Genomic DNA, 17,859 nt, shown 5'->3' with positions numbered 1-17,859 from the left:
TATTATTATTTTGGTCTTTTTGAGACAGGGTCCCCCTGCAGCCCCAGCTGGCCTGGAACTCACCATGTAGACCAGGCAGGCCTTGAACTCACAGAGATCCGCCTGCCTCTGCCTCCCAAGTGCTGGGACTACAGGTGTGCACCACCACGCCCAGCTTGTTTATTATTTTTATGTGTATGAATGTATTGCCTGCATGTAGGTAGGTGTAGCAGTCTCATGCAATGCCCATGGAAGCCAGAAGAGGGCATTGGATCTCCTGGAACTGGAGTTATGGACAGTTGTTGGTCATCATTTGGGTGCTTGGAATTGAACCTGGGTCCTCTGCAAGAGCAGCCAGTGCTCTTAATTGCTTAGCCATCTCTCCAGCCCCTAATTTCATTCTTTTACATGTGGAAATTCAGTATCCCCAACACCATTTGGTGAAGAGATTGTCTTTTCTCCAATGTATGTCTGTGACACCATTTGTTAAACATTAGATGACTGGGACCAACGCCTTTACCTGCAGAAGCATCCCACCAGTCTTCTCCATCTTATTTACTAAGCCAGTCTCTCTCTTGAACCAAGAGCCTGTGGATTTGCCTACTCTAGTTAACCAGCTTCTTCCAGGGCTCCTCCCAAGGGCTGGGCTCACACACCACACCTGCCCAGCACTAATGTAGATGCTCAGAATCCAAACTCTAGTCCTCACACTTTGCTGCAAGAGCTTTACCCACTGAACCATCTCCCCAGGCTCAGCAATGCTTATTCTGTGTTTTAAAACTGTCAAAGTGGGGGCTGAAGAGATGGCTCAGGGGTTAAGAACACTGACTCCTCTTGCCAAAGACCCAGGTTCGGATCCCAGCACCCACATGGCAGCTAACAACTCTCCATAACTCCAGTTCCAGGGGATCTGACAGCCTCTTCCATCCTCTGTGGGCATTGCATTGCACGACACAGGTGCACTCACATACATGCAGGCAATGCACACATACACATAAAACAAAAATAATAAAAAACATTTTTTTTTGTCTTTTTTTTGAGACAGGGTCTCCCTGTAGGCCCAGCTGTCCTGGAACTCACTATGTAGACCAGGCTGGCCTCGAACTCACAGAGATCCAACTGCCTCTGCCTCCCAAGTGCTGGGTTAAGTAAATAAATAAATAAACCTTTGTGGCATTGGACTGCATAGATTTTGGACAGCTTATGCTATGGGATTTTCTAGGTGGTTAATTGCTGTTAATTCATCTTTTCCCACTGTCTAGCGGTGTGACTCTGTGGGAATGTACTGTGGCCCATTTGCCCATTTTTCATGTGTTGATGTTGGGGCACTTCAGGTTTTCAGTTACTGTAGCAAGCATTCTTATCTCTTTGATCCATGTGACAGTTTCTCCAGGGTGTTGATCCCAGGTATGAGGGCTGTTTAAAAGTCACATATTTTTAGAGTTCTGCATGCTCTTTGGTTACTTTTCTTTGCTTCTCTCCTCTGGAGCTAGTTGACAATCTTTTTTAAGTGTCTTTTAAAATTTTTATTTTAGGTTTATGAATGTTGTGCAATAGAGGACATCTAGTCCCCTGGAACTGGAGTTAAGGATGGTTGTTAGCTGCCATTGAGTGCTGGGAACTGAACCCAGGTCCTCTGTAAAAGCAGCCAGTTTTAACCCAAGCTATCTCTTCAGCCCCTTCTTTTTTAATTTTAATTTTTGAGGGTTTTGTGGGGTATTTTATTATTATTAATTATTATTATTATTATTATTATTATTATTATTTTGAGTCAGGGCTTCCTTTAACTCAGGCTGGCCTCTATTTCATTATGTAGCCAATGATGACTTTGAAGTCTTGATCTGTCTGCCTCCACCTCCCAAATGCTCACCTTACAGGTGTACAGTACCTTCTGAATCTGGCTGCCTATTTCTCCTAGGCAGATGACCAAAGGAGTTACAGCAGGGGGGTCACCATGCTAAGGAGTTGCTTCAGCTTAGACCCAGACCTAAGTCTGGCCTGCCAGCACCAGGTTTGGTCAACCCGGTGGCGCCCAAAGAAGGTGTAGTTACCTTTATCTGGAGAGGTACTTGGGTTTAGAGAGGTGTCTTAGCATTCAGCAAGGATTAAAGGTGATAAACACAGCCTTAAAAACTTCAAATTGAACCAGTATGTGATGTTTGTTTTACAGATGGCCTCTATGGGAATTGCACAGTGCGCTTACATACATACAGGCAAAACACTCAGACACATAAAATTAAGTAAGTCTCTTTTTGGTCTTTTTTGAGACAGGGTCTCCCTGTAGCCCCAGCTGTCCTAGAACTCACTATGTAGACCAGGCTGGCCTTGAACTCACAGAGATATACCTGCCTCTGCCTCCCAAGTGCTGGGATTAAAGGCTTATGCCACTACATCCGGCTGAGTATTTTTTAAAGAGACACAAGTAGCTTTCCCTGAGGTCCTAGAGCAGTGCAAAAACTTCAGTCTTTCTCTTTAAAATTTAGTGTGTGTGTGTGTGTGTGTGTGTGTGTGTGTGAGAGAGAGAGAGAGAGAGAGAGAGAGAGAGCGCCCATGCCTCTGGATGCATGTGGAGGTCAGAGTTCTCGCCTTCCACCATGTGGACTCTGGGGATCGAGCCCTGGTCCTCATGGCTGGCGGCAGGCGCTTTTACCCGCTGAGCAGGCTCACTGCTCGCAGCCTTATTTCTATTGGTTGTTCATTCGATATATAACAACAGTCTGTGCCAGTGTGCATTGTTCTAACCCATCGAATAACTCGTAGGAAACAAAAACAAAGACCGCCTGCTCCGATCGTAGAGCTTATTTGTTTGGACGTAATGAACTGCTAATTACATTTGCCTCTAGGATTGAAGAGGGGGTAATCCTAATTACGGGGGGTTCCCCCTGGGAGCGCCCCAGGAGTCGGGGCTTTTCCCCAAAGTCCCTGCTTCTGTGTCCCCCCTTTCCGACCTGTTTATAAGACAAGAAAACCTCAGAGTGCTCGTGGGTGATATCTCCAAAACAAAAGGAATCGTTGGGAGAGGAAGGGACAGTGGCTTGGGAGAGAGAGATAAAAGAAAGCCTTCATGCCAAGCCGGGCTGTCAATAAAGTTTTGTTGCTTTGGCAACCGCACGGGGTGGGTAGTGGAGACGCGCGTGGTCCCCTTCCCACCCCCCACGCCCCTCCTTCCCCCATTCCCTCCCCGACTCGCTAGGGATTTCGCCCTCCAGCCGCTGAACGAGAATAAAGGGCGCCACTCTATGATGACAGACAAGAGGCCTTAGCCAATGGGAACTCGGGGCGTCCTACGGCCAGCCAATCATATATGAACGCTGGATCCAGCAGAGCCCGCCCTCTTTCCACTTGGAACTGTATAACCTGTCTCAAACTGAGTTGCGTTCCGAGCGATGGCGCTTTTAGCCAATGAGGGGTTCGTTGGCTTCAGGCAGCGCCGCTAGGAGAGGGGAGGGGCGGGATGTGTCTCTATGGCAACGCCTGAAGGACAGCGCTACAGGCCACTAGCTGCAGTTGGTTTGGTTTATGGGCTGCACGGGCGTGGTGGGGTTTTGTCCGGGCGCTGAAGGCCGCGGGAAGGGGAGGGTGCAGAAAGGAGAGGCACGCCAGCTAACCAATAGGAGCGAAGCAAGGGCCAGAGCAAACGGAAGACTGACAGGGGGATGGACCAATAGGACTCTGCGTCGGCCGTGGCGGGGCGGGGTGGAGCGGCAGGCCGCGGAGCCTAGGGGAGGCGCGGCGACTGAGTCTGATGAGAGCTGGAGGAGGCGGTGGGAGGTGGTGGCGGCAGCAGCGCGGGCGCCTGAGGAGGAGGAGGAGGAGGAGGAGGAGGAGAAGCGGGTGAGGGGCGGCGCGGGGCCCGACCTCTGAGCACCCTCTCGGCCCCCGCCCCGTGCCGCCTGGCCTCCGGGTCGCCCCCCGCCCCGGCTGTCCCCGGGCCCGTCCTCACTCCTGGCCGCCCAAGTCTCCCGGCGCGCGGGCTCGCGCTAGTCGCGCCGGGGCTCCCTTCCCGGCGCTTCCCTGCACTCCCCGCAGCCCTTCCAGACCCCGCTTTCACTCCCGCGTCTTTCTTTGCACCCCAGGTCCCCTCGGATCCGCCTCTCACTGCCTGGTCCTCTCCCTGCACTACCTAGGCCTGGCCCTAACATCTCTTCCTGAAACCCCAGGCTTCGCCTTGGTACTCTCGGGGCACCTCTTGACCCCTGGCTCACTCTCCTGACTCTCACGGCCTCCCCCAGCCCCCTTCTAGAACCTTCCCCAGAGTATTCTTTGCTTCGGACCTCCTAAGGTCTGTTAGGCTCTCACCCCTCCAGGTTTCCCAGGACTTTTCTCCCCAAACCCTGCTCGGGATCCCAAGGCCCTTCTCCCCAGGCCTTTCTCTGCTTTCATTGCCAGGTCCTGCGATCCCAAGCTCAACCGCCCCCCCCCCAGTCACCATCCCTGGACCCCCAGGCTAGACCCCTGGATTTTGTGGGCTCCTCCCTTGCACCGGCAGGCACCCCTTCCGTCCCCCAGCCCTTCCTGACATCCAGCCCTTTGTAGCCCTTCCCTCCCTTCACACCAAGCGGCCCCCCTCCCCCCGTTCCTTGCGTTTTTATTTAATTATCCTCCCCATCCCCCACGGTCCTCCTCAGCTTCCAGGGTTTTCCTAGCACCCTCTTCATTTGACCCAGAGTTCCCATCTTTTCCAGATCTCTCTCCTAGGTGGCTCTGCCACTCTCCTCCCCTTACTGATTTCTATCTAGCCTTCTCCCAGTGTGCACATGGGCCAGACACACCATAGTATGGGTACAGGGTAACCTATTCCTCAGTGTTGAATTCGGTTGTTTTTTTTAAAATCTCATTTCCTTTCCTTTTGACCTGCCCTATCTCTCCATATAATCTGCCCACCCCCATTTTGTCCTCTTGATGTTCTCCCCTTTGCTGGAATCCTTCCTCCCCTCACCCCCCTCCAGGCTGCCTGGGCTACACCCAGAGCCTTTTGACCACTCCACAGGGGAGGGTGGCCTTGGAGGGAGGTGGTGAAGACAGTCTCAGCCCTGCGAGGAATGGCAAAGGCAGGGTAGAAGCTAAGAAATACTGAATTTTTTCTATCTCCCTGATGAGGCCCAGCTCTCCCAACTCCCTCCTGCAGCACTAAGCCTTTAGGGTTATCCCAGACTGCCAATTAATCTCCCTTCCCTTGGGTGCAGGCGGGCTTCTCTTCACCGTGTGCTTGGCAGGATGGTCTCTGTTTGCCAGCGTCCATGAACAAGTACATACCCTGGGGAGAGGTGTGTGTGTGTGTGTGAGTGAGACTGAGGTACATGTATCTGTGTTGCAGAATGAGGGGAGGAAGGTGCTTAGTGCTTTAGAGAACTAGTTTCCTGTGGGGTTTCCGTACCAACAAAAGTACCTGTTGCATGTCATCCTTGAAGACAGCCACTGTGACGTCAGGATTGCCTTTTCCTGTGCTCTTTTACAGATGAGTAGACCGTGGGGTCTTCGGGCATCTCACACAGCTTCTGAATGGCAGAGTATACATCCAACCCATGTCCCTACTCTGTGCTAGAGGCAGCATGATCTTCCAAGCACCATGGGGCCTGAAAGAGTGACAGCCCGAGAACTGTGCGAAAATGATGACCTGGCTACCAGCCTTGTCCTTGACCCCTACCTCGGCTTCCGCACCCATAAGATGAACGTCAGGTGAGGGGGCCTGGGGGGGGGCGGTGAGAGCAGACCTGGGTCTCAGACCCTTTCTCTTGTTCTTTTGTAATTCTCGGCATGGCCTCCACATGGCTTCAGGTTGGGGGCAGGGCAGGGAAGGCCCTAGAACTCAGGCATGCCCTCTTAACAGCCCTGTGCCCCCCCTGCGACGACAACACCACCTTCGCTCAGCACTGGAAGCCTTCTTAAGGCAACGGGACCTGGAGGCTGCATACCGGGCCCTGACGCTGGGAGGCTGGATGACCCACTATTTCCAGAACCGGGACCCTCGGCAGGAGGCTGCCCTCAAGACCCACGTGAGGGAGCCCTTGCCCTGTGCTGTGCCCTCCCCACTTGACCTGCAGACTCTGTAGAACCCTCAGCCCAGCCCCCCAGGGTCCTGGAGAGCCTTGTCCCTAGGAGTGCCCTGCAAGGCTCAGCATCCTAGAAGAATATGGGGTGGTGGGGGGCTCTGAGGTAAGTCCAACCCTCTTCCTTTGACAGATGAGGACAGGAGACCCTGAAAGGTTCCAGACCACGCAATCAGCGACAGAGTAGATCTTGCCCCAAGAACAGGGTGCCTTGCCCCAGGGGGAGGGTCCTTCGTGTCTGGCATATTCAACTCCTTGTTCCTTCACTCAGATTTTTCGCTACCTCCGAGCCTTCCTGCCCGAAAGTGGTTTCGCTATCCTGCCCTGCACCCGCTATTCCATGGAGACCAATGGGGCCAAGATCGTGTCTACTCGTGCTTGGTAAGGGGGGCTGCTAGGAGAGGAGACCCAGTCCCTGTGGATGAGGTGGAACCCAGAGGGCATGGGGGCGGGGTAGTGAGAACGGAGAGAGAATGGAAGAATCTGGCCCTGCCCGGTGGAGCTCCAGTTCACTGGGTACTCCTGCGCTAGAGGCCTTTATCTCCAGCAAGGACTGGGCAGCAGTGATCAGAGCCCTATAGCCTGGGCCACTTGGCAGGAAGAAGAACGAGAAGGTGGAGCTGCTGGTGGGCTGCATCGCCGAGCTTCGCGAGGCGGATGAGGGGCTGCTCAGGGCCGGGGAGAACGATTTCAGCATCATGTACTCCACCCGCAAAAGGAGTGCCCAGCTGTGGCTTGGCCCAGCTGCTTTCATCAACCATGGTGAGGGCAGGGCCAGAGAGAAGTTGCTGGGGGGCAGGGGGTATGCGAGGCAGGGACACGGGGCTACCCTCTCACTTGCTCACTGGCCTCTTCTCTCTCTCGTCCACCTGACTGGCTGCAGACTGCAAACCCAACTGTAAGGTAAGGCCTGCTGACCCTGGGAGAAGGCATGTGGGAAGTGAGGGGTCCCAGCACAGGGAAAGATTTTTTTGTCTATCCCACTTGACAGAAAGGTTATTGGTCCTTAGCAGCCCCTTGTGGTTGGTGGCAGTACCAGGAGCCAGCTGCATGAGAAGAGGTGTCCCTAAAAACAACAGAGGAAGAGGAAGGACTTGGGTGTGTTGGCACAGTCATGTCAGCACTGGAGTTGCTTTCTCAGTGGGTCCTGGTGTGTGATAGGAGACAGATTAGCAGGTGGCTGATCTTACCCAGGGAGCTTTGATGGCAGAAGCAGGGGGGAGGGCAGAGAGAACCCCAGGAGGTCAAGGGTCCAGTAGGAAGCTCTCAGTGTAGGGGCACAATGAGGAGGAAGCAACTGGCAGGGGCTTGTTATAATGTGTTTGGGAAGTCTGGCGGGCCATGGTGGTGCAGTCCTGTCGTCTCCACTTCTTGAGAGACTGAAGCAAGAGAATTGTAAGTTCCAGACTAGTTTGGGCAGACTTAGTGAAACCGTATCTCAAATTAAAAAAAAAAAAAAAAAACCAAAATATTTTATGTGTATGAGTGTAGTGTAAGTGCACCCATATCTGGCAATGGAGGTCAGAAGAAGGCGTTGGAGTCCCATAACTGGAGTTACAAACGTTTGTTAGCCACCATGTGGATGCTGGGAATTGAACCTCTGCAAGAGAAGGCAGTGCTCTTAACCACTGAGCCATCTCTCCAACCCCCCATATCTCAAGTTTTAAAGAGGTGAGGGATATAGCTCAGTGGTAGAGCTCTTGCCCAGCATGTGTTCACTTCTCAGGTCCAGCAAAAACAAAAGCAGAGTTTTAGCTAGGCATCCTGGCTCAGACCTATAATACCAGTGTTTTGGAGGCAGAGACAGAGGCAGAAGGATTACTGCAAAGTGGAGGCCAGCCTGGTCTACAAGGGAGTTCTAGGCCACCTCATCCTCCCAAATGAGAACAGGGAGGAGTCCTGGCTGTACTGCTTGGCCTCAGGTTTCTCCTGTCAGACACCCCCTAAGACGGTTGCTGGGGTCAGGTGGTGGACATCTGAGACTACACGGGTTTGTTCCATGTGTCAGAGGCTCTCAGGATGAATGACGCACAGCCCTCACCAGGCCCCTTGCCCTGTATCCAGATGCTGGGTGGGACAGAAAGCAAAGGGCAGTTAGTATACAGACAGTGGCCAGCTCGCTTAGTGAGCTTAGTGATCTGGAACCGGCAGGCTTTGAAGGAGTAAGGTTTTCCTAAGCCTTGAAGGAAATCAAGAGTATGAGCAGGCAGGACATTCTCTTGTCTGAGGACTGGGGGCTCTGATGAGGTATCCTGTGTCTAAGGATGGTGATAGCCAGGCAAGTGAGCTGAGTTGTGGAAGCTCCTTTGAGTATGCCTGCTTGGAGGCTTAGTGGGATAAGAAGAGACTCTGGAGGGTAGGTAGCCATGAGGAGGTTGGCAGGTAACTGGCCTTGAGATGGTGAGGGGCCAACTCAAGGTAGAGGAGCACGCTGAGAGGAGGGCAGGCATGCATGTGACACACTTGGGAGGTGCTGACCCCTTGACCTGGGGACCATCAGGTAGGAAGGCCTCCTGGGACACTTTGGGTGTCAAGTTTGAGTGACCAGATGGTTGGTGACCGTACTCCCTCCCAGGTAGGGAGGGCAGAGGCAGATGTAGGTGTGGGAGGAAGACAAGAGTGGGGAGTCAGTAGGGTAGCCTTGGGGTGAGTGATCCCAAAGGCAAGGCCAGAGGGGGATTGGTCTGCTGAGTAGACACAAGCCTTGAGAGAAGGCCGTCATCAGCAGGGTGGCGGGGAGCAAGTGTCTCTGAGGGGCTGTGCTGGAGATAGTAGGTTTGAGGGGTGCAGCTTGGCACTGGCCACAAGCCAGAGGAGGAGCACAAGAGGGCGTGGTCTCTGCTGGCATGGAGTTCTGCTGGGAGGTCAGGTTAGCTCATCGCCATGCAGAGGGGTGGACACCAGCCAGAAGGCAAACTATTCAGGGACTGCGTGTAGGGGACAGGCTCAGGGCCTGACTGCTGCCAGCAAATGGTGGTGTGAGGGGAGGGTGCTCAGCTGTGGCCCAGCCCATTACAGAGCCAGGGTGCCTTGCCAGGCTGAGGAGTTGGACAGTCCCTGCCCCGTGCCCCAGACCCGGGAGCTGAGTGGGCGTGGCCTCAGTTTGTACCCTCAGATGGAAACAACGCCTGCGTAAAGGTGCTCCGGGACATTGAGCCAGGGGATGAGGTGACGTGCTTCTATGGCGAGGGCTTCTTCGGTGAGAAGAATGAGCACTGTGAATGCTACACCTGCGAGAGGTGGGCACAAGCGTGGGCAGCGGAGTGCGGCACAGCCAGCCTGCCACGGGAGGTCAGGGTCCCCTGGCTGAGATGCACCTTCAGGAGCCACCCCAGAGCACATCATTCAGCATCTCCCTTGTCCTTGTCCCCCCACCCGACTCCAGGAAAGGCGAAGGAGCCTTCCGACTTCAGCCCAGGCAGCTGGAGCTGCTGCCACAGCCCTCGGACAAGTATGAGCTCCGGGAGACAAAGCGGCGACTACAGCGTGTTGGGGACAGCTGCCAGCAGAACCTGCTGGGCCTGAGAGCCTGTTCTCACCTGTCCCCACTGCGCCGAGACCCCTTCTGTGGTGAGCCCAGGCTGCTGGCAACCACCCTATTCTCTAGTCTTTGGGTCACCTTTCTGAAGAGCCTGGTACAGAATTTCCCCCTTTTCCAGAGGAGGAGCTGCTGGGGTCCTGCTGACTGGCCTGTGCTTTGTTTTCACAGCCGCCTGCCAGCCCCTACGCCTGCCCCCTGCCAGCCCCCACCTGGACTACTTGCCCCTCTGGCTCCAGTGGCTGCCTGTGCCTCAGCCCCAGCCCAGAGTACGCCCCCGGAAGCGCCGACGCCCACGGCTCCACAGGCCTTCAGCAGCCCCCGTCCTCCGTGCTGCCTCTGTCTCCCTACACCAATGGGGAGGCTGTGGTTCCCACTGCTGCCTACAGGCTGAGGCTGTGGTGGCCCTGGGCCTGCTCCCCAAAACCCGCTGGACTCCACAACAAGACTGGCACTGGGCCCGGCGCTATGGGCTGCCTTACGTGGTGCGTGTGGACCTTAAACGCCTGGCCCCAGCCCTACCAGCTGCCCCTGCTCCTGCTGGGACCCCAGGCCCTGTCCCCACCCCTGTCCCCATTCCTAAGCAGGCCCTTGCCTTCGCCCCTTTCTCCCCACATAAGCGCCTGCGGCTGGTGGTCAGTCATGGCTCTATTGACTTGGACATCAACAGTGATGAGCCATGATAGGCTGCGGGCTGCAAGGCCCAGACTGGAGTGTAGAATCTCTCCTAAGCTCCCTCCAGGAAGGGAGGAAGGAGTTGACCTTTGACTCCAGCCCAGGTCTGATCCTGGAAGGGGGGTTACTTAGGACATCCCAAGGGATCTGATCCCTGACCCTCAGTCACTGCTGACCCCTGAGCCAACCCCACCCCAGCAGGGAGCCCTGGCCATTTGTTGTCCCCTTCTCCATCCCTGCCCTCACCTCAGGACAGCCAGAGCCATCCCCTTCTCAGCCCTTTCCTCCCCAGGGAGCAAAGCCATAAGGGGGTGGGGGCCACCCCATGGCGACTCCCCAGAAGCCCAGGTATCAGATGAAACTGATTTGGGGGTGCCGTCCCAGGGCTGCCCCACCATGGGGAGTGGGTTTGCTCTCAGCTCTGCAGCTGTTGGAGGCAGGGGCAGTCAGATGGATTGGGTAGTGCTCTGGAGCACATCCTTGGCCCTGCCCCATGGGTCTCAGGGAGGCCGGGTGCAACCCGTCTTTCTCATGGTGCTATCCCTGGTGCTACTGGGTGTGGGGAAGGCTCCCTCTCCTCCCCACACCAGAACACGGGGTATGTGGGGGGATTGGAAGCACTTGAACTTTTTATTAAAACCTTCTTACAAGCAGTGTTCTAGGAAGTTTCTGGTTTATGTTTTAGGAGCTGGCAGCCAGGAAGGTGAGACTTCAACCTTACTGGGCAGATGAGGTGGCACCGCCTCAGGTGGGGTAGGGGGACAGGCCTTAAGAAGGGTGAGGGGGAGTGGGTTCTGGGGACTGCTGTACTGAGATAAAGCCCTGTCACCACAAAAACGGTGCTCATAGGAAATAACCACGTACTTTCTCTCATGGGAAAGTATTCTCAGGTTTTCCAGAGGCGGCAGTGGATACCCAAGAAACAAAATGAAATGACTTGCCTGAGGCCATGTAGGGACTTAGGTCCTTTCACTTCTCAACCAGATGACCCTACATCTCATGGGTGGAGGCCAGAAGCCCAGCCTTGGTATATGTGGGGTAGGGTCTTGTAACCCAGGTTGGCCTTGAACTCCCTAGTGTATCCTGAGAGTAAAAAGTTTGGGGACTTAGTTCAGTGGTAGAGTGCTGACCTGGCATATCCTAAGTTTACTCCTCAGTACCACAAAAGGAAAAAGAACCGCTGTGGGAACTGGGTGCTTATTCTCCAGGTGATGGTGCTGCAGTGCCCCATCCCAGACTCTCTCCCCCTAGAAAAAGGGTACAGGATGATCAGATGCCTCCAGGAGACATAGTACCCTGTGGAGAGAGCCAGTGTTGACATGAGGTGGGGTCTTGGTCTATAGAACAAAGCTCAAAGGGCAGTAGAGCCAGTTCTGACTCCTGCCCAGGAAGCACAGCCTGTCAGTAGCCCAAGCAAGGAGCAGGTTCTGAGGGAGGTGGGGACTACAGAGAGGAAAGAAGAGACGCAGTGGAGGAGGGAGGAGAGGAAAGAGGCCTAGAGAGCCGGGCTGCAGGTGTTAGGAGTGGAGAAGAGAATGAGCCCACCCGGTGAGGCTCCCAAGAGACAGGCTGGCACTGAAGGTCTTGGAGGCCATCCACGTGCATATAGGTAACACTAGATGAGGGGCCTGGGGAGAGCAGTATACAGATTGCAAGCAAAGTTTGGCCCCTCACCTTTAGGTATGGGCAAGGGGTGACCAGTAGTTTAAGAATACCATGGAGTTGGGACTGGAGAGATGGCTCAGCGGTTAAGAACAATGGCTGCTCTTGCAGAGGACTGGGGTTTGGGTCCCAGCACCCACATGGCAGCTCACAAGTCAGTAACTCCAGTTCCAGGGGAATCTGATGCCTTCTGGCCTCCACAGGCATTGCATTTACATACATGCAGGCAGAACACTCATAAAGAAAAACATCCTGAAGTAAGGCCCAGTTTGGTGGCAACACACTTAGAAACCTCAGAAAGTGGAGGAGAGAGGATTGAGGCCGGCTTGGCCTTTTGTTTAAAAGGGTTGGAACAAGGAATTAGCGTGAGGAGCAGTCAAGGGATAAGGGAGGCTATCTATGGACTGCTAAGTGATGGGGCCCAAAAGGAGAGGCTGCAGCAAGACTGGACATTGAAGAACATGGCGTCCAGACCCTGGGCTCTGGGCAGGACAAAGGGTTGCTGCCCAGTTGATGGTCCTGTGCTCTGGACACTACCTGAGTGACATCACTAAGTCCTCAGGCAGCTTTTGACCACTTTCAATGTGACAGTGCACACTGGTCAGCTACTCTTCTATCATCAGTGCCACCCCTGGGGATGGTGAGAGTCTAGCCCCTTGCTGTAGCCAAGCCCACACCCTGTGCCTCCACCCTGCCTCTCCCTCTCAGGTTGTGGTCAGACAGCCCTGAGGCCAAGGTCTCTAGGTGAAGTCATCCCAGACCATCTGGGGCATGCCCTTGGTAGGTGGTGAGCAACCTGTGGGGGTAGATGGTAGGCTGGTCATCAAGGGTGGGACCAGCCAGTCTGAGTTCACTCACTCTGCCGCCCTGCTTCTGATAACGGGACTCTGAGCCATCTTGGTTTACAGCTGGAGAAACACCAGCATGGTGGCAGATGCTTGCCATCCCAGATTTTGGGAGATGGAGCAGGAAGATCAGGAATTCAAGGCCAGGATTGACTACATAGTGAGATCGAGGCCAGTCTGGGCTACATGAGACCCTGTCCAAAAAAGCCCAGGAAGAAGAAACATTAGCAGCACTATAAGTTTATTTGTGGCTTAGAGACTGGGGTTGGAGGTTGGAAACCAAGGCTGAGTCTTGGCAGAAGGCTAACGGTCACTGGGGGCTGATGCCTCCAAAGGGAGTCAGATTTTGCCGGCGAACGTCCCTTGCTTGATCTGCTCGGTCCAGCGTTGCACCTGGGGAGGCAGGGTCCAAGGCGATGGCTGGCTCGGCTCAGCCGGGGGCCTGTGGCCTCCACCCGCTCTGCCAGCCCCGCTCCGCCCTCTCACCCAGCTGATGGGACACAGTGAGTGGAACACGCGGAAATAGTACTCGCAGGGCTGTGTGTTCTTCCCGCGGCGGTTCGTGGACTTCATACAACGGTGGTAGTCTGCGGAAGGCCTCCGAATAGGGTCAGGAGGCAAAGCCCCACCCAGTCCAGGACAGGCCACGCCCCTCCTCTCTAGCCACGCCCCCACCTAGCTGGTCCTACTCTTCCAGGACGGTCTCACCTTTTTCTAACCAACCGGGCTCCCCGACCCCAGACCCCACCGCGTCCTAGTTTCTCCAGCCAAACTCCCTTCTAGACTGAGCCCCACCGACTGGGGAAGCCCCGCCTGCTCTGGCTCAGTCTACTTCACCTTGTCCCTCCAGGATTCAATTCCAGCCCCCTCCAGGTGAGGTGCCTCCCTTCATACCTGACTCCGCACCCTCACTCCAGGAGATGCCCTTTACTCAGGAGACCCCGCCTCTCCTTTGCTCTCAGTATTTCACCCCGCCGCTCCTTTATTCTGTCCCACCCCTTCCCGATCAGATGCCTTCCTTCATTCCAGGCTTGGTTCATTCCTGACCCATCCCTCACTCATGGTCCCTTACCCTCACTCCTGGTCCCGCCCCTCACTCCTGGTCCCGCCCCTCACTCCTAGTCCTTTACCCTCACTCCTGGCCCCTTACCCTCACACCTGGTCCCTTACCCTCACTCCTGGTCCCTTACCCTCACTCCTGGCCCTCACTCCTGGTCCCTTACCCTCACTCCTTGTCCCTTACCCTCACTCTTGATGCCTTCCTTCATTCCAGGCTTGGTTCATTCCTGACCCATCCCTCACTCCTGGTCCCTTACCCTCACTCCTGGTCTCTTACCCTCACTCCTGGTCCCGCCCTTCACTCCTGGTCCCGCCCCTCACTTCTGGTACCTTACCCTCACTCCTGGTCCCTTACCCTCACTCCTGGTCTCTTACCCTCACTCCTGGTCCCGCCCTTCACTCCTGGTCCCGCCCCTCACTTCTGGTCCCTTACCCTCACTCCTGGTCCCTTACCCTCACTCCTGGCCCCTTACCCTCACTCCTGGTCCCCTACCTTCATTCCTGTCCCCCCGCCCCTCGCTCTGGCGCTGCCCAGTCCTTGCAAGGCCGGGTCCTCCTGGCCCTGTCTGTTTCAACCAGCCCCTGCAGGTTCAATCCCATCCAGACCTCGCGCCTCTCCCCTCTCCAGGCCCCGCCCCCCCAGGCTGCGGCCTGCCTCCCATTCCAACGGTCTCCGCGGGTGTTCCGGTTCCGGCCTCCCCGCGACACTCACACTGCTCCCATCTGGCCCACCGAGTCTCACCCAGGAAGTTCTGGTAGCAGTTACGGGTCTGGTTCTGATTGGGGAAGCGCGGGTCGAAGTGCGGTGTGGTCCATTTGCCCGGAGGGGGCTTCTGGGCTTCAACATCCAACATCCAGAGAGGTGGTAGGTCCTGCGGAAAGAGGGGCTCCGTGGGGCCGAAGGGGAGCAGCTAGCTCCGACCTCCCCCAGCTCCAGAACCCACCCTGAGTCCCATCCTCCCTGGCCTCACCAGACCGCTGTAGACACCCAGCTGGATCACCAGGGTAGTTGGGTCCACCTGGCGGATTCGCTCCAGTGTAGGGGCTGGTCCCACCGAGCTCAAGAAAAATAGGACCCTCAGGCTGGATTGGCTGGGATTCCTGAGTCCTAGCCAATCAGAGCCATCTGGAGCACGGGGCGAGGTCAGTGGAGACCCCTTCCTTCTCCCTGCCTTGCAAGTTGCCCCTCTGGGTGACCGCACGCACATGTGTGCGCACATGCACACTCACTGGACGTATATGCACGCACACGCGCGCACACAAGGGCACCGAGGCAGGACTTTGACAGAGTCTCAGTCTCAGGTTTTTAGTGTCTACGAAGTTGAATTTCTCCCAGACTTTTCCTGCCCCGCCACCACCCTCTCCAATACATAAACGTATGTCTAAGCTCTGGTGTCTACCAGAGAGAGAGCATCCCCCCACACCCGGTGTCTTCAGCACTCTGTTTTTTACAGTCGGGGTGCACAGCACCCTGGGGGACCTGTGAGGAAAGGAGGAAAAGGAGGAGGATGATTCCTGGTTCCTGAGACCCACTCCAGGGCCGGGTCTTTAGAGTCTTAAGGGTACCTGGCCCCCCTAAGCTTCTTGACAGTTTGCCAACAGTCGAGTCTTCTGCAGTCTGCTATTTTGAATCCTTGGGATGCAATTCTCTGCGGGCAGAGAAAACCAGGGAAAGTGTTAGGGGTCTGGCAGGGAGACAGGTATTCAAGGCTATACCAATATAGAGTGGTAAAATACACATCACAAAACTTTTGCCACTGTTATTCACACCTTAAAACGACAGTACACTTACCACTCCTTTCCAGTTCTATCACGTTGTCATCCCCCAAATACACCACTAACCCATTAAAAGTCATTTTCTTTCACACCATCTCCAGCCCTTGAAAATCTATTTTCTGTCTCCATGATTTCTAGACATTTCATAGAAATATAAGAGCCTCATGCCTGGTAGTTCCTGTTTTTTTCAATATATAAGCCAATGGTTTATATAAATTAAAGATTTTTTTTTTGTCCTTTTGAAGCAGGGTCTCCCTGTACCCCCAGCTGTCCTGGGGGTAGACCAGGCTGGCCTTGAAATCACAGAGATCCACCTGCCTCTGCCTCCCAAGTGCTGGGACTACAGGTGTGTACCACCATGCCTGGCTGGCATGATACTTTTTTAAGAAAATATTTATTATTTTTATTTTATGTGTATGAGCATTTGGCCTGCAAGTATGTAAGTGCACCATGTCGTACAAAGCCTGTGGAGGCCAGAAGAGGGTAACCGATCCCCTGGAACTGGAGTTATGGACAGTTGTCAGGTGCCATGCTTGTGCTGGGAACTGAACCCAGGTCCTTTGCAAAAGTAGTCAGTGCTCAACCACTGAGCCATCTCTCCAGCCCTTGGCATGATAACTTTTTAATTAATTTAGTTGTGTTTTGTTTTTTGAGACAGATTTTTCAGTATTGTAGCATTACCTGGCCTGGAACTTGTTGTGTAGACCATGTAGGCCTCAAACACATATAGATCTGCCTGCCTCTGCCTCCCAAGATCTGGGATTAAAGGCATGTACTACAATGCCTGGTCTTTTACATTTATTTTAAAAATTGCTTTAAATTTGTGTGTGTGTGTGTGTGTGTGTGTGTGTGTGTGTGTGTGCATGATGGGGGTGGGGCATGTGCCACAGGCACACACGTGGAGGTCAGAGGACACCTTGTAGAAGTTGGTTCTCTCCTTCTACCGTGTGTATCCCTAGGATGGAACTCAGAGTTTTGGACTCAGTGTCAATTGCCTTTGCCCACTGAGCTGTCTCTCAAGTCTTTATTTATTTTTGGATAAAGTCAATTGTAGCCCAGGCTAGCCTTGATTACAATATGTAGCCAAGGACGGCCTTGAGCTCCCAATCCTCCTGACTCTACTTCCCAAGTGCTGGGAATAGAGATGTGTACTGCCATAACCAATTTTATTTGGTGCTAGGGACTGAATCCAGGGCCTCCTGCCTGCATGCTATCACGCTATCAAGTGAGCTCCATGCCCCATTCGCTTGGTCTCCCTTTCATATCCACTTGCAGGTGACCACCTCTGTCCTCACAGTTTCCACAGGCCGATAACTCCTCCAAATCACTTCCCCCGAATTCCAGGTTCACACATCCAATCACCCACCACACTTCTGCCCCAGTCAGCTCAGAACCAATCAATCAAAACCCAGTTTTCAAGCTCTTCCCTGAAGCCTTCATTCACTGTCTTCGTCTACCTCTGCCTGTGACCTCTGACCTTTGCAACCTTCAGGGCTCTGGAACCTTAAGCCTCTCAGCCATCCTCAACATCTGTGGTGGTTAACTTGAAAGGATCTAGAATCACCTAGGAGACAAACTTCTAGGTATATCTGTGAGGTGTTTCTAGATTGGGTTCATTGAGGTGGGAAAACCCACTATGAATGTGGGTCACACCATCCCATGGGCTGGGGTTCTAGACTGAATAAAAATGAGCAAGTGGGAGTGGGGAGATGGCAGAGTGTCTGCTGTGCAAGCATGAGGACCTGAGTTTGGATGCCTAGGACCCACATAAAAGTCAGGTGTGGGTTACAATCTATAACCCCAGCACAGGTAAGCCAGAGTCAGGTGGACCCCCAGGACTCACTGGCTGGCCATTCTCGCCCAAAACAAGTGTAGCCCAAAATCATGAGCTGTAGGTTCAGTGAGAGACTGTCTCAAAAAAAGAAAGGAGAGGGCTAGAGAGATGGCTCAGCAGTTAAGACCACTGGCTGCTCTTGCAGAGGATCCAGGTACAATTCCTAGCACCCACATGGCAGCTAACAACCATCCTTAACTCCAGTTCCAAGGGATCTGACGCCCTCTTCTGACCTCCACAGGCATTGCACGACACAAGAGTGTTTACACACATGCAAGTGATACATTCATATACAAAAATAAAAATAAAAATAAAATATTTTTTAAAAGAAAGGAGAGGAGGCCGGGCATGGTGGTTCATAAAAGTATTTTTAGGAGACTTGCTGCTGGCTAAGAAAGGGAAATCCACAATTACTCAGTGACTTCAGTGATTTCTGTGGTG

The 17,859-nt window shown here is 54.1% G+C and overlaps 3 protein-coding genes across 5 annotated transcripts in view; 1 reads left to right on the top strand and 2 right to left on the bottom strand.

Annotated features, from left to right (window-relative positions):
- Window positions 1-3,702: 3,702 nt before the first annotated feature.
- Window positions 3,703-10,895, top strand: Kmt5c (lysine methyltransferase 5C). Of its 2 annotated transcripts, none has more exons than XM_008846662.3 (9): window positions 3,703-3,813; window positions 5,438-5,658; window positions 5,810-5,975; window positions 6,301-6,410; window positions 6,628-6,791; window positions 6,913-6,932; window positions 9,132-9,268; window positions 9,415-9,599; window positions 9,739-10,895. In XM_008846662.3, the coding sequence occupies exons 2-9, from the start codon at window positions 5,549-5,551 to the stop codon at window positions 10,248-10,250; spliced, it is 1,404 nt and encodes a 467-aa protein (XP_008844884.1). In that variant the 5' UTR covers window positions 3,703-3,813; window positions 5,438-5,548; the 3' UTR covers window positions 10,251-10,895. The 2 variants fall into 2 exon arrangements, with proteins under 2 accessions (XP_008844884.1, XP_029426038.1); XM_029570178.1 differs by lacking the exon at window positions 3,703-3,813 and adding an exon at window positions 5,227-5,246.
- A 2,086-nt stretch (window positions 10,896-12,981) lies between these two features.
- On the bottom strand, window positions 12,982-15,055 carry LOC103744812. Of its 2 annotated transcripts, none has more exons than XM_029570180.1 (4): window positions 14,780-15,055; window positions 14,521-14,680; window positions 13,236-13,336; window positions 12,982-13,142 (listed from the first exon to the last, which is right to left on the bottom strand). In XM_029570180.1, the coding sequence occupies exons 1-4, from the start codon at window positions 15,026-15,028 to the stop codon at window positions 13,089-13,091; spliced, it is 564 nt and encodes a 187-aa protein (XP_029426040.1). In that variant the 5' UTR covers window positions 15,029-15,055; the 3' UTR covers window positions 12,982-13,088. The 2 variants fall into 2 exon arrangements, with proteins under 2 accessions (XP_029426040.1, XP_008844883.2); XM_008846661.3 differs by having other exon boundaries at window positions 14,551-14,680; window positions 14,780-15,038.
- Window positions 15,056-15,429: 374 nt separating this feature from the next.
- The window catches only part of Fam71e2 (family with sequence similarity 71 member E2), a 10,645-nt gene continuing 8,215 nt past the window's right edge, over window positions 15,430-17,859 (bottom strand). The window contains 1 exon segment of the mRNA XM_029570203.1: window positions 15,430-15,457. Within this exon segment, the coding sequence (XP_029426063.1) occupies window positions 15,430-15,457 (28 nt within the window).

This window comes from Nannospalax galili, unplaced genomic scaffold (assembly GCF_000622305.1).
Source record: "Nannospalax galili isolate Female #2095 unplaced genomic scaffold, S.galili_v1.0 scaffold842, whole genome shotgun sequence".
Classification (NCBI taxonomy): Eukaryota; Metazoa; Chordata; class Mammalia; order Rodentia; family Spalacidae; genus Nannospalax; species Nannospalax galili.
This window is presented reverse-complemented; position numbering and strand designations above follow the sequence as displayed.

What these genes read in the sequence shown, in the direction of transcription:
- LOC103744812 (XM_029570180.1), bottom strand. Translation starts at nt 15,028, where the DNA reads ATGTGCGCACACATGTGCGTGCGGTCACCCAGAGGGGCAACTTGCAAG. An exon ending in TGGGTGTCTACAGCGGTCTG is followed by an intron (nt 14,681 to 14,779) that starts GTGAGGCCAGGG and finishes CTCTTTCCGCAG; the next exon opens with GACCTACCACCTCTCTGGAT. An exon ending in GTGGGCCAGATGGGAGCAGT is followed by an intron (nt 13,337 to 14,520) that starts GTGAGTGTCGCG and finishes GGCCTTCCGCAG; the next exon opens with ACTACCACCGTTGTATGAAG.
- Kmt5c (XM_008846662.3), top strand. Translation starts at nt 5,549, where the DNA reads ATGGGGCCTGAAAGAGTGACAGCCCGAGAACTGTGCGAAAATGATGAC. An exon ending in ACCCATAAGATGAACGTCAG is followed by an intron (nt 5,659 to 5,809) that starts GTGAGGGGGCCT and finishes CCCTCTTAACAG; the next exon opens with CCCTGTGCCCCCCCTGCGAC. An exon ending in GAATGCTACACCTGCGAGAG is followed by an intron (nt 9,269 to 9,414) that starts GTGGGCACAAGC and finishes ACCCGACTCCAG; the next exon opens with GAAAGGCGAAGGAGCCTTCC.